A 17,393-nucleotide genomic window follows, 5' to 3' on the forward strand; every position below is an offset into this window, starting at 1 on the left:
CAAAGCCCAGGAAACGGGGGTGAAGGGCGGCGACCCTCACTCGTATGGAAGCGAAATCACACTTCGCTCCGGGGTCACCTCAGTGCAGTTTCTCCAGAGGAGGTGCCGCTCGCCGCCCCGGCCGCCCTCGGGAGGCACAGGTAGCCGCCCCCTCTGTCCAGGGACGCTCCTTCACCTTCCAAACCCCCGCCCCCGGCCCCCGAGGCACTCAGCCTCCCCGGAGGCCCGGGCCAGGCCCGCCACTATCCCAGGATTCCCGGCGCCGGCTTCCTGCCCGGCTTCCCTCCCCGCGCCGGCGCCCGGGCAGCGCCAAGATGGCGGACGGCGACGCGCCGGGTGCTGCCGCCGCGGCCGCGGCCTCTCCGCAGGCGTCCGCCCCCGGCCCGAGCCCGCCGCCGGGCTGGAGGGAGCGGCTGCGGGCCGGGCTGGTGGGCACGTGGGCCTCGCTGTGGTTCGTGGTGGGGCTGGGGCTGCTGTACGCCCTGAGGGTCCCGCTGCGGCTGTGTGAGAACGTGGCCGCGGGTGAGAGGCCCGGGCTGCCCCGGGGCGCGTAGCGGGAGTGGCGGTGGGGGCCGGGGAGGGCCGGGCCGGGGCGGGGCGGGGGCAAAGGCCAAAGGGCAGAGGTCCCGGTCCCCGGAGGGCTGCGGGGAGGCGGCGGCCGCCGGCGCCTCCCGGGCTGGGGCCCGCCTCCCGCCGTCCGCGTCCCCGGGAGGAGCGGCCGCCCCGGCGGACAGGCCGGGCGCCTGCAGGCTCGGAGGCGGGGTGCAGGCACACAGCCCGCCGCCATTGGCGGGGTCCCCGGGAAACGCGGCCTCGGAGCCGCCCGCCCGCCGCTCAGCCCGCAGAGACGAGCGCTTCGCTGTTCGCATAAGTGAGCGCCCCGGGGTGCCGGCCGGCCACCCCCGTTTCACACCAGTTCTGCCAGGACAAAGTTCCCGTGAGATTTTTTACTTTGATTTTTTTTGTCTTTAGCAAACGAGAGCAGTGCGGGCAGTGCAGGGACAGCCGCACTCGGCGGCGGGCCGTGTCCACGGCGGCGGGGAGCTCGCCACGTGGCCCGGAGCGGAGCCCGGGCCGCCGGCCGCGCCCGGCGCATCGCCTCGCCTCGCCTCCCAGCCCCGCCCCGCGGCCCGGGGACAGAGGGGGCTTCTCCGTTAGGTCCTGGCTGTTGCATCAAATACTCCCCGCCTCCCCCCCCCCCCCCTTTCTGTCCCATGAGATGGCACCGATTACTGAGAGAATGCTCTGAAATAGTTTTGATTTTTTTTTTTAGAACCTAGTTATGTAAATACAGATATAACGAACACAAAAACAAGCTGAATAACGGTCTTCCTGCCCTGGTGGATGGAGCACTTTGGGCGGTCTCTGTAACAGGTTAAGGGAGTGCTTACTGGTGGTGATTAACACTCAGTGAAATGTGTGTTTTTTTCCACTGAGGGTATCATTTATTTTTCTACGTGTTAACGAGGTACACCATTTAGGTGAGACTAGTTAAGTGTTATGCATTTTTGTTTATAAAATCCGAAGCATTTAGGAGACAGTTATTTGGGAGAGTCTGGTCCAAACTTTCAGCGAGTCGGGCGCAGGGAGGGGCTATTTTCCCTGCTCTAACCATTGGAGCTACCTGGCCAAGGAAAGGCGAGTTTTTTTTTGAGGATAGCATACAATGGGACGTTGAAGTAGCTTTTTAAGAGATTACAACTTTCTCAAATGAATGTCACACTAGATATTAACCCACTTACGTTCCCCCACTTGTAAAGACACCTGCATATTTATAACTTGAATACTTTGAATTTGCATTTTTTTTTAAGCTTTGATTTTTTTTTCTCCTTTTGGCAGTGACAGTATTTTTAAATTCACTGACGTCCAAATTCTATGTGGCACTTACAGGGACATGTTCTTTGATATCAGGACTAATATTTGTAAGTAGTTTCCATTTCCTTCATGCTTTTGTATTTCTCTAAAGATCACAACTCTTTACCATATAGTTACAGTAATTATAGATACTTGTAGATCAGCATCCTCAAAATGTGGTCAGCATTTTGGAAAAGCCACTGCATCTCCTCTCCACTGTTCGAGATTGACAGGATGCAGTTGTGTATAAAAGGCTTACATCGTAGGGGCTTGAGAGGTGAGTTACATTTAAATGCTTGCAGGGCCCATCTTGGTAACAAAAGTGAGTGAAATGGACACAGTGTAAGTAAGCACTGAATTCTTACTGAGGGCTGGGTAAACTGGACAATGCATGCTACTTCTAGAAAGGGCTGATTGTTGCCATGTAGACTTGTGGATCATTATTACCAGATTTTCCAGTTTTTCAAATTATCCCAAGAGAACCTGGATACACAAGTTTTTTGTTTTAAAAAAAATATTTTATTTATTGTTTACAGAGAGGAAGGGAGAGGGATAGAGTTAGAAACATCGATGAGAGAAATATTCATCAGCTGCCTCCTGCACACCCCTTACTGGGGATGTGCCTGCAACCAAGGTACATGCCCTTGACTAGAATCAAATCTGGGACCCTTCAGTCTGCAGTCCGATGCTCTATCCACTGAGCCAAACAGTTTTGGGCATGGATACACAAGTTTTTATATAAAATCTTAAAATATGTTAATGTTGGCAACATTGGACAAACTAAGAATTTATCTGCATCTTGAATTCCGCCTATAGGCTGCCAGTTATCTTTGGAGTGTTTAAGAGTGGGGTTTGAGTTGGTTAACCTCACTTTAGTGGTGTGACTTAGGGCACATTCATTAGCTTTTCTATCTCCCGGTTTTCTGAGGTGTAAACTGGGAGCTAATCACAGTATCTACTTCATAGGATTATGATGGCTAATGAGGTAAGGCGTGTAAAAGTTAGTAACAAACTGGTAGCTCATACGGAGTGAACATTTAATAATTTTGGGTTGTTACTCTGAGAAGTACTACAATACAGAAGCCAATTTAACTTTAATTCAGCTTTTTCTTGTCTTATTTCATCCAGCTTGCATTTTTAATTAAAAAATTTGAAAGTCTATAATTTTTGTTAACATCCCTAGTGATGGAAGGAACTTTGGAAAAATACTGCTACACATAAAAATCTTAGGGAGTAATATGGTGTGCATGGCCAAGGAATTTTTCTGTACTTTTTTCTCATCTGTAGGTGGTGCTCTCCAGCTATAATAGAAATAACAGCATTTGTATTGGAGTGTTTTGGTTTTGTCTTTTTTATTAGGGCTAACACTTGACCATTTTGTTAAAGTGAAATGCCAGACAAGAAAGAGATTTTTCTCTTAAAAAAATGTATTGAGGAATCCATAATGAAAACTATGAGTTAATATAAGCCTCAAATTGTATTGATTTATAAAGCCCATTCATAATTAAGCATATTTAGTCAATACGAGTCAAAGAAAATAAATGATCTTCAGACAGCTGTGGTAATAGAAATAGCATTGGTTTTAGAACTAGAAGATGTAGTTTTAAGTCTTGATTCTGCCACTTACTGGCTGACACTGGGACAAATCACATAAATTCTGGGTCTTAATCTATTGATTTATAAGAGGAGACATATATATGTATATAATCTTTTAAATTTTATTTATTGAATTTTAGAGGAAAAGAGAAAGAAGCATCCATTTGTTGCTCCACTTATTTATGCATTCATTGCTTGATTCTTGCATGTGCCCTGACTAGGGATTGAACCTGCAAATTGACATATGCTCTAACCCAGTGGTCAGCAAACTCGTTAGTCAACAGAGTGGCAAAACACGGTTTGCAAACTGCCGACCACTATTTTAACCAATTGAGCTACCCAGCCAGGGATGCATACTATCTTTTTAAACCTAAGTTTTGTTTTGTTTTGTTACTCCTTACCTGAGGATATTACTCATTGATTTTTAGAGACAATGGAAGGAAAGTGGAGAGACAGAAACGTCAGTGTGAGAGAGACACAGCGATTGGTTGCCTCCTGCATGTCCAACAAGGGCTGGGGATCGAACTTGCAACTGAGGTACGTGCCCTTCACTGGAACTGAACCAGGGACCCTTCAGTCTGCAGACTGACGCTCGATCCACTGAGTCAAACTGGCTAGCGCTGGCTAGGGCTAAAGCAAAGTTTTAAAATTAGGAAACATTTTAAAGGGTAAATTTTGTCATTACTCTTGCAAAATTAATGAGTTTTCATTAGCAAAGGTTATGTTTATAATTTCTTTCACCACCTGTACTTACCTCCCCCCCCACACACACACACATATACACACACTGTGGTATGTTTCAGAGGCCGTCTGTGTAACGGTTAATACCTCTAAAGTCATGTAAACCTGAGTAAAAATCCTAGCTCTACAAAGTATGGATGGTATGAACCAGAGCTAGTTATTTAAAGCTGGAATAGATGTTCTTTCTGAAATCAGTTGTGAGAATTAAATGACATAATGCATGTAAAGAACTTGGCACAATGTTTGGTAAGTACTACCAATTATTATTGCTCCTTTGTGGTAAAAGTTGACTCAAAACGTAAATAAAAACCACTAACATATTAACTAATTAAAAAAACTGCCAACACTTCATATAATGAAGGACAGTTTGTCATTGGCCTTTATGATTAATGTCCCTGACTGACCTAATGTAAATCTTGTCTTTTCTGTCACATGAATAACTTCTGCTTTATGATTTCTTCTTCTGGTTGGTTTATTTATTTTTATTTTTTATTTTTTTAAAAATATATTTTATTGATTTTCTTACAGAGAGGAAGGGAGAGAGATAGAGAGCTAGAAACATTGATGAGAGAGAAACATCAACCAGCTGCTGCTTGCACACACCCCCACCGGGGATGTGCCCGCAACCAATGTACATGCCCTTGGCTGGAATCGAACCTGGGACCCTTCAGTCCACAGACCGACGCTCTACCGCTGAGCCAAACCAGCTTTGGCCTTCTTCTGGTTGTTTTAAAGAAGTTTCACCCCATTACTTAGTAAAAGAAGCCAATCTGGGGCCATATTTGTTGATGATTAACTGCCTGCTAACTCAGTAAAAGAAAGCAGGAAAAGAAGCCATTCTAGACTGAGCATAAAACGCTACTGGCATGATAGAAAAAATTCTGCGCCTTGATTTTCTTGCACTGTCCTATATATGTTATAGCATTTGGTCAGTGGAGTAATTGGGGTGCATTGTACAAAACGACATCATACTTTTGGCATCTTTATAACATATTTGTTCTGTTGGTCACTGAAGCAAAAATTAACATTCCTGAAGGTTTTAGAACTGATACCTCTCCTCCCCCCGCTCCCCTCTCTCTCTCTCTGTCTCATAACAAAATAGTTTTTAAAGAGATTGTAGTCCTTAAGTAGTGTGGAAATGTTTGTTTATTCTTTAAGTAAAGTAATACATTTGTCTGCTACATGGTAGAGAATAGTCTATCAGTTGACTTTTTAAGGGAAGGTGGACCTTGGTTGTGGGCACATCCCCAATGGGGGATGTGCGGGAGGCAGCTGATCGATGATTCTCTCTCATTGATGTTTCTATTAGGTCTAGTAATAATTAATGTCGTTTTCTAATACTTTTTTTAAATCGAATTTATTTAAACAATACAACAAAATTTAATCAACAATATAGTTGCTGTTGTTTTCTACTACTTGTGCCCAACGCTCAGGAAGCATTTTAATCCCTCTGTTGTAAAATTCTTGTGATTTTGATGCAAAAAATTCGGTCAATGCATTTTTGAGGCATTCTTCATTATTAAATTTTTTTCCAAGAAGAAAGTTTTGCAAAGAACGAAACAAATGGTAATCGGAAGGGGCAATATCAGGAGAATATGCAGGTTGAGGGAGAACTTCCCATTCCAACTGGCGCAGTTTTTCAGCAGTGATTCTTGCAGTATGCGGTCGTGCGTTATCGTGGTGAAGAATTACACCCTTCCGATTAATCAGTGTGGGTTCTTTTTCTCTTAAAGCTTGGGCTAACCTTTCCAATTGGGCACTATACACTGCACTTGTAATGGTTTGGTTAGATGGTAAAAGTTCATAATGAAGAATTCCTTTAAAATTCCACCAAACACACAACATCACTTTTTTCGCATGCAAGTCAGGTTTTGGCGTGGGCTGCGGAGCCTCATTTTTGTCCAACTATTGAGGCCACCTTTTCAAATTAACATACAGCACCCATTCTTCATCTCTGGTAACAGTTTGCTCTAAAAACGGCAAACGGTTTTGACGAGAGAGGAGCGAACTGCAAATTGTGACTCTTTGATTACGGTTGTTGTCGGTCAACTCATGAGGAACCCATTTTCCAAACTTTTGGACTTTGCCAAGTGCACGCAATTGATTGGAAATTGTTTTTTGTGAACAATTTAAAGTTGTCGCAAGCTCTTGTTGGGTAATTTGAGGATTTTGCACCAAAAGAGCTTGAAGAGCTTCTTGATCAAAATTGGACACACGGCCTCGACCACTCTTGTCATCTAACGAAAAATTTCCCTCGCGAAATTTCTCAAACCAACGCTGGCATTTTCTGGCGCTAACTGCATCTTGACCAAGAGCACTACAGATGTTTTTTGCAGCCTCACTTGCTTTTCTTCCTAATTGGAACTCGTAAAGCATGCAGTGCCGAATATGCTCTTCATCCGCCATCTTCTTAGCCCTGGTTTTGCAACAAAAACCAAACCAAACACAAACTTTTTCAAGCAAAACTTGTTAATTGCACTTCACACGTTCTGTAGATACCACGTGTTTGAAGGTTATGTCAATACAAGTCAACGCCAAGCAAGATTTTAAACGAATGTTTAAAAACGACATTAATTATTACTAGACCCGATATCTCTCTATCCCTCTCTCTTCCTCTCTAAAAAAATCAATAAAATATATTTTAAAAATAAATAAAATGCTGAATTAAAGGAACATGTTGAGATAATGTTTTAATTTGAGCTCATATCTGCTCATTAGTTCTGTATTAAGTGAAAGATGTTTTCTGTTTGTCATAGATATTTGAATGGTGGTACTTCCATAAACATGGCACATCTTTTATTGAGCAAGTGTCTGTAAACCATTTGCGACCATTGATAGGAGGAACAGAAAGAAGCATGTCAGACCCAGCTTCTCTTTCCAGCAGCAGAGAAGGTGAAACCGGCAGACAGAATGTGTCAGGTGATTACTTATCTAATGTTTTCAGAGCTATATAGGTAGTCTTCAGAGCTGTACAGTTAGGATTGTGTTTGGCTGTGGGAGATAGAAACAACAGAGAAGTTTGTCTATCCGTGTAAATATCGATCTAGAGAGGGAGGATCATCAGAGGCATAGACTCCTATTTTGTTAGCCTGCCATCTCCAAACGCAGTTTTGCTTTGTGGTGTAAGACAGCCACTCTGGCTCCAGCAATCATATCTACAGTCCCGTTAGCAGGAAGGAGATTAGGCCAGTGGACAATCCTCATACTTGGTATTGCCTTGTTTTACTGGGCTCGGGGCAACGAATCCAATGATGACCAGTCTGAGTTGGTGTTGCTACCTTGACTCGAGCTAAAGTACTAGCAGTTTTACCCACCAGTGATTTTGTAACATTCGCTCAATTTTGCAGTACTGGCACTAGAGTGGAGTAAGTCAGGTGCCTGGGCACAAAATTTAAGCCCTCACTCTCAGCGTTGAGTTCAAGTCAACACATTTAAAAAGGCAAATAATGGCTGGGTAGCTCAGTTGGTTAGAATGTCATCCTCATACATCAAGGTTGTGAGTTCAATCTCCACAGTCGGGGCTCATACAGAGTCAACCAATAAATGCATAAATAAGTTGAATAGCAAGTTAATGTTTCTCCCTTCCTTCCTTCCTTCCTCTTTCTCTCTCACATAAAAATCAATTACAAAAATAAAAGGGCCCTGGCTAGTGTGGCTCAGTTGGCTGAGTATCTTCTCAGTTTGATTCCAAGTTCAATTCCTGGTCAAGGCACATGCCTGGGTGGTTGGCTCCACCCCTAGTAGGGGGAATGCAGGAGGCAGCTGATCGATGTTTCTCTCACATCTGTGTTTCTCTCCTTCCTTCCTCTCTCTCTCAAATCGATAAAACATTAAAAAGAAATAAAAGGGAGAAACTTAAAACCAAACAGATAATCACATTATAATATGGTAAGAGCTATAATTGAATTATGAAACAAATGCTGTGAAGACAGAAATAAGAGAATGACTAGATTTAACTGTATGCTCCGTGACAGTAGGGTGATCCATCCCCTATTTATCTTTGTGCTATCAGTGGCTAGCACTGTACTCAGCATACAGTGACTATACAGTAAACGTTGGTGAATTAAGGTTTAACTGCATTTGATTAAACTGTCTCACTTCCTCCCTTTTCTCCTTTGTTTTTTAGAATGCAAAGTGTGGAGAAACCCTTTAAACCTTTTCAGAGGAGCAGAATATAGGAGGTAATACATTTTGCTTTCAGTATAATTATAGCATTGGTTTTAGAGTAAAAGTATTATGGACACACTTGTTTTTATAACTTTATCATAGCTCTTTTAGTTGGAGATACTGATATATAAGATAAAATGATTAGCAGTTTAGTTGGCAGCATCTTGATAGTACTAATTATAATAGTGTTCACAATGCATAATAAGTATACATTTGACTCCCGATTTATGGCAGAAAGCCTTTTCAAAGAATTTATGAGATTAAGAGAAGTTATACTAATGTCAGTATATTCCTATGCATATGTGCTTGATTTCAAAATTTACTTGAGCATTCACTAGAAATACCAATTTGAATACGAATATAAACTTTATTTGTGCCATAGTAGAGGGTATTGTATTTTATATTGTATTTTATATTGCCGTTTTCTATGTGCTCTACTGTTTGCGTTTCTCTCCTGGTTTATACACTAAATGAGAAAACATCTTTTGAAACTTATGACCAAAGAGACTTTACTTTTATTTTGGGAAGGGCTGTGTTTTACCTGGAGATAGATTGGGCATGTTATTTAATTCATTGAACAAGAAACATTATGTCTCTGTTATGTATGGGCACTGTGTAAAATGATGGGGATACTAAATGATTACATAATAATTCCTGTGCTTAAGGACTTGATAGTGCAGGACAGTCGGTCCTGGGAAGTGAAAACTAGGCTTTTATGAGAGATGCCACTAGCCTGTAAGGGGTTCTGCAAAAGACAGGTCTTTGAATCTCTCACTGTGTTTATTAAAAAGTTTTTAGGCTATTCTTTGTTATATTTTCCTAGAGGCCTGGTGCACAAAATTTGTGTATGGGAGTGGAGGTCCCTTAGCCTAGCCTGCACCCTCTCGCAATTAGGGACCCCTCAGGGGATGTCCCAACTGCCGGTCTAAACTGGCTGTCAAATATTCCTCTGGTAATCCAGGTCCACTGGCTCCTAACCACTCACCTGCCTGCCTGATTGCCCCTAACTGCTCACCTGCCTGCCTCATCATCCCTAACTGCCTCGGCCTTGGCTTTCACCACTGTGGCTTTGTCTGGAAGGATGTCCGGAATTATGTTCGGAAAGTCATTCAGCTGTCTGGTCTAATTAGCATATTATGCTTTTATTATAGTGTCTATTTCTTGAAGGTTTTAAAGATAAATTTTTTACCTTAGTATCAGGAACACGTATGCTTCTTTGAATGATTAGTTTATCTTAATGTAAAAGTCTAAATTGCAATGATAATAATTGTGTGGTCATATTGTAGCTAGCCCTTAGCAAGCGTATACATTTCATGTTAGCCTCATTCCAGACTCCATTTTATGGCCCAATCCTAGTTTTTACTTTACTGAGTCTTTTTAATTTGCTTCTTGTTTATGTTATTGACTAGAGGCCCGGTACACGAATTCATGCACCAGTGGAGTCCCTTGGCCTGGCCTGCGGATCAGGCTGAAACTGGCTCTCAGACATCCCTCTAGGGGTCTTGGATTACAAGAGGTTGAGGGACCCCATCGAGGCTGGGGAGGGATGTGGTAGGTTGACCAGCCAGGGATAGACTGAGAGAGGGTTCCAGGGCGTGTCTTGCTCAGTCTGAATCAGCCGGACCCCAGCAGCAAGCTAACCTATTGGTCAGAGCATCTGCCCCTGGTGGTCAGTGCACATCAGAGTGAGCAGTTGAGCAGCCTTAGCATATCATTAGCATATTATATTTTGATTGGTTGAACAGCTGATCAGACAACTGGACACTTAACATATTAGGCTTTTATTACATAGAATATTGTACATATTTTTCATTGCTTTAACTCATTTTGGGAATAATGTAGTGTGTTAATTTTTTATGGTTTTTGAATATATAGCAAAACTGTTAAATGAATAAGGATTTTCTTTTCCTTTTTCTTTCTCTTTATGATAATTTCTTGCAGAATAGCTAAAAACATTACATAACAAGGCAATGCATACTACTAAATAACTTAACATCTTTACTAATATAAATAATACAATGTGCTTTTAAAATGCCTTTTCTTCAAATTGTAAAATGTATGTATATTCATTGTAGAAAATGGGAAGAAAATAAATAGATGTATGAAAAAGAAAGTAAAGACACCTCTTTTTACTACTGAGTAATATTGCTATTAGTATTTCCATCCAGTTTCTATTCTATATGCCTGTATAGAATCAAAACTTAAACATCACAATGTTTGAATTTCCCACAGAATTTCTTCAAAAACATGATTTTTAGTGCTTCTATTTACCATACCTTCTCTATCTGGGTCCTAGATTATATTTCACTATTAACATTTACACTAGAGGGATATCTCTCTATATAAATATTTAACCACATATATGATTATCTCCTTAGGTTTGCTTTGTAGCACTGGGATTACTGAATCAAGGGGTGTGAACAGTTTTTTCCCCTTCCCTTTATTTTTTTTTTGATTATGGAAAATTTGAAAAATAAAAGTACAGAGGGTGGTATAATATACTATATACCCATCCCTTAGGTAGGTGTAAATATTTTTAAGACTATTGATACCTATTACCTAATTGATTTCTGGAACCAGAAATATAAATGCCAATTTACATGATGTCAGCAGTATGTGTGAGTCCATATTCCACCTACAATATATACATATTCGCCAATTTAATAGATGAAAGTAAAAATTATTTATTTTAATTTGGTATTTGTTAATGACTAATGAGATTGCATATTTTAAAATGTATTTACTAGCCAATCTGTTAACGTGCTACTTTGAGTCTCGGGAATATGAAAATTTAAATTTCTAATTTAGTAACATCTGAGAAAAGTTCCTCTTTTATGCTTTGAAAGCCCTTTACCATCTTGATACCTAGTAAAAATCCATCTGTGTTTTCTTTTTTCTTTGTACTTTTACTTTTAATCATTCTAACTCACTGAAAATTTACTGAAGTATACTTAAAAAGGTATATATCTGAAACAAATTGTCTTATCCCTTCAAATCCAATTTTGAAACAATGTGTGTTGGATAATCTAGCCTTTCCCTTTTTGTTTTTTTTAATGTTTTATTATACTCTGAGTAGTTTGTGTAGGTTACCTCTTTTGTTTTATTCATTAAAGTAAACTTTTAAAACATCCTGAATTTTTAACAATATTTGTTTGAATTTTAAATAGTATCTGTTATAGCAAATCAATGCTTTCTCATGTTTGATTTACATATTTTCTTGTGTTTTGGTAAAGACTCACTTGGGTGACTGGTAAAGAGCCACTTACATACTATGACATGAACTTGTCAGCTCAAGACCATCAGACCTTTTTCACCTGTGACTCAGACTCTTTACGTCCCTCAGACACAGGTATGTGTTGTCTCTGTTCATGGGATAAGCAGTGGTCATGAAAATTATTTTTAAAGCTCTTTATAGTTATTTATTATAATATACAAAGTTATTTGGCTTGGAGTTGTTTGCATTATTGACAAAAAAGCCAGATTAAATTGAAACTATGATTGTAAACTAGGCTGTTACACTACCTTTCCTTCTTATAAAGAATTTATTTCATTAAAATACTACTTCTATTATTACTTAAAAAAAATCTTTCAGATAAAATGCAGCAACTGCTAATGCAGAGAAAAATGTATCCAATTTGGTCTGGAAAATTAACACCTGCAATTATACATACATGAAAAGAGTAAGAGAAAAGTATAAACATTGGGGCGTGGCATGTAGAGAAAATTGGGACATGATTTTATTCCAGTCATAAGTTAGAGATGCATTTAAAGTGGTGGAAGATCATAGAAATGCCTGTTTAATTCTCGCTAAGCTCTTCTCTATAGAAAGAATATTGAAACTCTTAAATGTACAGCTTTGTAATTTGAATGCCCTTTCCCTCCTTATCTATCCTTCTGCTTCTTTCTATCCTTCAGGGTCCAAATTAAAAGTCAAATTCTCTAGAAAATCTTCTCTGGGATCTTCCTCCTTCTCTGCAGTTCTACAGTATAGTTCAAACCTCAATGAAACAATTTCAACCACAAACAATTCTTTGCTAATGTCATTGTGTTGCTTTAATGTTTGTCCTCCCTAATAGGGTGTGAAACTTTGGAAAGCAGGTACTATATTCCATCATCTTTGAATCCCTGTCATCTGGCACAGTGCCTGGCATACTGTAAATACAAATACTAATATTTATTATCTGATGAAAGTATGAATGAATGAGTGGTGTTGGTGTCACAGATGTTTTCAGCAATTTCACTAATAATAGTTAATACTTGTAAAGCACTTAGTATGCATCAAGCATTGTTCTAAGAAATTTATATAAATGTACCAATCATCTTATGAAGTAGGTACTATTATCAAACTTATTTTAAAAATAAAGAACCAGTGAGAACCCTAGTTGGTTTGGCTTAGTGGACAGAGTCTCAGCCTGTGGACTGAAGGGTCTTGGGTTTGATTCCAGTCAGGGGAACATGCCTGGTTGCAGGCTTGATCCCCAGAAGGGGGCATACAATTGGGAGCCGATAAATAATTCTCTCTCATCGTTGTTGTTTCTATCTCTTTCTCCCTCTCCCTTACTCTCTGAAGTCAATTAAAAAAAGAAAAAAAAGAATCAGGGGTAAAGGGGGAATCAAGCAACATGCCTAAGTCATTTAGCTATCTTCTATCTATAATAATAAGGGCTGTAATATGCTAATTAGACGGGACGTCATTCAGGATGACCTTCCGGACGAAACCAGGACTGTAATGGAAACCTAGCTCCTGGGTACCGGCTGTGGCCGGAGGGAAGCCTGGGTCTCAGGTGCCAGAGGGGGGCCAGGGCCGGCAGCCGAGGAAAGGAAGGCCTGCTCTTGCACGAATTTCATGCATCGGGCCTCTAGTTAAATGATAAAGCTAGGTTTCAAATTCAAGTCTGCCCCTTAACCATTAAACTACTGCCACATTGCCACTATCACTCACCACATTGCCAGGCAGAAGAAAATCACCAATAATAAGGGTCTGAAAAATAGCCAGTTTTCCAGCATTGAAGTGAGTTCATTGTGATACCTCTTTCCTGAATTAAATATATTAAGGGTGGGTGGTAGCAGGAAACCCTAGGGTATTCAGTATACTTACATTAAAGGGTTTAATTGTAAGTAGTTGAAAAAGCAGTTCTTTATGTTTATATGCTTAATGTTTACGTTAATGGCAAAAGTGTAGCAACCATGGCTGTCCACTAAAGCTGTGGTCCTAAAACGTTTTTGTTCACATACCTCCTAAGAGAATTTTGAGAAAATGGTGTATCTCTTTACACTTAAAAAAAAAAATTCCACCAAAGGGTGTTTATTTTTTTTAGAGAGAGAGGAAGAACGAGAGAGAGACAGAGAGGCAGAGAAAGAGAAACACCCATGTCTATCGATTATCTCCTATAGGGCATGGGATCCAAGGGACCCAACCTGAAACCTAGGTATGTGCCCTGACGGGGAATCACACCCGAAACCTTTAGGTTTATGGGCTGACGCTTCAGTGAACTGGGCCGTCTGGCCAGCAGGGCTCCCTTAACATATTTTTAAGTTGATATAAGGTTAAATAATTGCAAAGAATATGGTTTTTAATATAGTACAAATATAGAAAATTGAAAATAAAACTAGAATATCCTATATTTGAATGTATCTTAAGGAATGTAATGACTTGATACATACCATTATCTGTTGAAAAATACATGAGCAAATACCCTTTAACAGTAGTACATTTCCTAGAAGTCCTTTTTGTTCTGGAATTCATATCCATCCCAAGCTTCATATGATTTTAATATGATTATTTTGTGCTTGAGAGTCTTTTATCACGTGTATGAATTTTCCACAATAAATTTTTAGTATAAATGAAAAAATTAATTTTCTTTGACCATAAGGTTCTAAATGATATTGTGTATTACTTTAATTATATTTTTGTCAAATCCTTGGAGCTCCATATTTGGCTCTTTCAACTTTGGAAAATGGCCTCTGTATAACCTAAGTGGCTGGCTGAGTTCTCATTGTCAGTCCTATTAACCAAATCAGATTTACTTTCTGACAAAGTCTGACTTCATTTTTCAATTCAGATAAACATATTAACATGCATCCCATGACAGCCATCTCTCTTCTGAACATAGATTATAAGATAGAAAGATAGAGTCTCAGAATCTCATAGATTGCCTAGACCTTACCTCAGCCAAAGTAAGATTCCACTGCCTTTATTATTTCTTACTAATGCCCCCTTGGTCTTATTGTAAGGGGACCTTCCTGTAGGAGAATGCATTCTTTGATAGTAAGGGAAGAGGGATGCTGATAAATGGAACTGGTAAGCATTATCACTCCCTCCCCACTTTACAATATACTTGAATTCAGTGTATCTAAGGGCCAGAATAATGATGAGCTTCACTGTTAAAAAATAAGTTAAAGGTGGAACCCTATTATAGGTTCCTTGATTAAAAATGGCTACTCCCAAACCTGAACTTTGAATTGTCTGGTTTTTATACTGTAGAGCAATGCACCTTGGGAAGATTCAGGATAGGTGAGAAGTAAGACTTCTTTTTATAAAGTCGGAGAAAGGAATATATCTTTTGGGGAGTGAGAAAGTGGATGTTTGGGTAGGAATGGAAAACCTGCACAATGCACTGACCAATCAGAGGAACATTCTTCAGATAGATTAGTTATAGGAAAGAGTCATATAAAGTTAAGGGTTTAGAAACTGGTTTCTCTTAAAACCATGCATCCTGTTTTGGTCCTTGCAAAGGTTCATATACTTCTAGAGTTACACATACTCCCAGCTAAAGACCAAAATCAAGGGCAGACTTTACCTGTGAATGCTAATCCAGAAATGGACTGTTGGTTCTATATTGATCTTTTCAGACAAATGTGTATATATGTGTGATATGATAAATTTCTCTTGAATATTGTCATCAGAAATTACTACATTAGATTTTGTTCTTATCCTATTGGCTTATCTAAAACAGAGAACAAAGATCCTCAAGGCCAGCCAATAGTGATTTTGGATAACTCATTTTCTTGGTATTTTTCCCCCCCAACATTTAAAAACTGGGAAACTTAACATTAAAATTCAGATTTACACTTTAGAAATTTGGAAAATATGGCATACTTGGACCTGCATTTCCACTTGGCATTAATCAGTTAGACCTGAGCTTTGATTCTTCTTTAGACAGTGCATATGTTTTTAGTTCATTTATGTTCTTTACCTAGCCTTTTTAGGCATTAATATTTGTGACCCCTGATCTTGAGATAAATGCTAGTGTCTTTTCTGTTTATTAGCATGTTAGAATATTATTTAACTTGGAAATAAATAAATTTGATTGACTTGTTAACTGCTTGTGTTATTTTTAAGCATATCAAGAGATCTTAAAGAGGACAGGTGAATATTAAATCAGCAGTTTGCTTTAAATTATTCCTTAACCTTTTTTTTTTTTTAGAAGGAAATATGTATTTTTCTTTCTTTATACTTAATTTCCCCTTTGACTTAGAACTGCATTGGTTGTAAAGAATAATTTTGAGAAGCTGGATAGTGCAGTTGAAAACAATAAGAAAAAATGCTTAAAGGTGGATTTGACGACCTTACTAGAAATAAAAGACACCTAAGTGTAAATGAGATCATTTTCATGTATTAATAATGGCAAATATTATTCAGTGTTTGTAAGAAAGTATGGAAACAGTCACTCTCCTACACTGCCTGAAATAATTTTAAGTTAATGTAAATTTTATTGGGAGGAATTTTGGAGTATAAATTCAGAATCTTTTAAAAGATGCATACATTTTAACCATTCCACTTCTTGGTCAGGTATACAAAGGTAGATATTGAAATGTGTTTTTATAATATTTCTGTAAGAAAACTAGAGGCCCAGTGCAAAAAAATTTGATGTAATACAATTGTCCATCAAAAAAGAATTTGTTAAATAAATTGAGATATATTCTTAATATACTAGAATACCAAACTATTTAAAATGTTGGTGAAGCCAAAACAGGTTTGGCTCAGTGGATGGAGCCTCCGCCTGTGGACTGAGGGGTCCCAGATTCGATTCCGGTTGGGGGCGTGTGCATTGGTTGCGGGCACATCCCCCAGTGGATCGATGATTCTCTCTCATCGATGTTTCTGGCTCTCTGTCCCTCTCTCTTCCTCTCTGTAAAAAATCAATAAAATATATTAAAAAAAAATAAAATGTTGGTGAAGAGAGCCATACAGTATATTATACTCCATAGAGACAGTGCCAGGGCAGGTGTGGCTGAACAGGTACTCGGCAACTGTGTGTCCCTGAGGAAAAATAGTTAAATATGGCAGTCCCTGGCCAGGGTAGCTTAGTTGGTTGGAGCATCAGCCAATACACCAAAAGGTAGAGGTTCGATTCCCAGTCAGGACACACAGCCTGGTTGTGGGTTCGATCTCCAGTTGGCGTGCATGTGGGAGACAGCCAACTGATGTTTCTCTCTCCTTCTCTCCCTCCCTCTCCCCCTCCCTCTCCCCTTTTCCTTCTCCCCCTCCCCCTCTCCCTCTCCCTTCCCCTGTTCCTCTCCCTCTCTCTCTTTCTCTTTCTCTCTTGCCTTTTCTCCTCTCTCTCTCTCTAAATCAATTAAAAACTTTTTTGAAAATGGGCAAAGGAGATCTAAAAAGCCAAGAGGCAAAATGTCTTCGTATGCCTTCTTTGTGCAAACCTGCTAGGAAGAGCACAAGGAGGAAGTGCCCAAGTACTTCAGTCACCTCCTTAGAGTTTTCTGAGAAGTGCTCAGAGAGGTGGAAGACCACATCTGCTGAAGAGAAAGGAAAACTTGAAGACATGGCAAAGGTGGACAAGGCCCATTATGAAAGAGAAATGAGAACTTGTATTCTTTCTAAAGGGAAAACAAAAAGTAAATTCAAGGATCCCAATGCACCCGAGACCTCCTTCAGCCTTTTTCTTGTTCTGAGTATTGCTCCAAAATCAAAGGGAGCATGCTGGCCTATCCATGGTGACATTGCAGAGAAGCTGGGGAACATGAAATCACACTGCTGCAGGTGACCAGCAGCCTTATGGAAAGAAGGCTGCCAA

The 17,393-nt window shown here is 39.9% G+C and overlaps 1 protein-coding gene across 9 annotated transcripts in view; it reads left to right on the forward strand.

Annotated features, from left to right (window-relative positions):
- Positions 1-5: 5 nt before the first annotated feature.
- Positions 6-17,393, forward strand: part of ST7L (suppression of tumorigenicity 7 like) — a 125,044-nt gene continuing 107,656 nt past the window's right edge. For 2 of the 9 annotated variants that reach the window (XM_036453235.2, XM_036453234.2), the window contains exons 1-5: positions 167-522; positions 1,840-1,922; positions 6,948-7,110; positions 8,318-8,372; positions 11,592-11,707. In XM_036453235.2, the coding sequence (XP_036309128.1) occupies positions 315-522; positions 1,840-1,922; positions 6,948-7,110; positions 8,318-8,372; positions 11,592-11,707 (625 nt within the window). In that variant the 5' untranslated portion in view covers positions 167-314. The other 7 variants (XM_045586875.1, XM_045586871.1, XM_045586870.1 and 4 more) reach the window with 7 other exon arrangements.

This window comes from Pipistrellus kuhlii, unplaced genomic scaffold (assembly GCF_014108245.1).
Source record: "Pipistrellus kuhlii isolate mPipKuh1 unplaced genomic scaffold, mPipKuh1.p scaffold_m20_p_24, whole genome shotgun sequence".
Lineage (NCBI taxonomy): Eukaryota > Metazoa > Chordata > Mammalia > Chiroptera > Vespertilionidae > Pipistrellus > Pipistrellus kuhlii.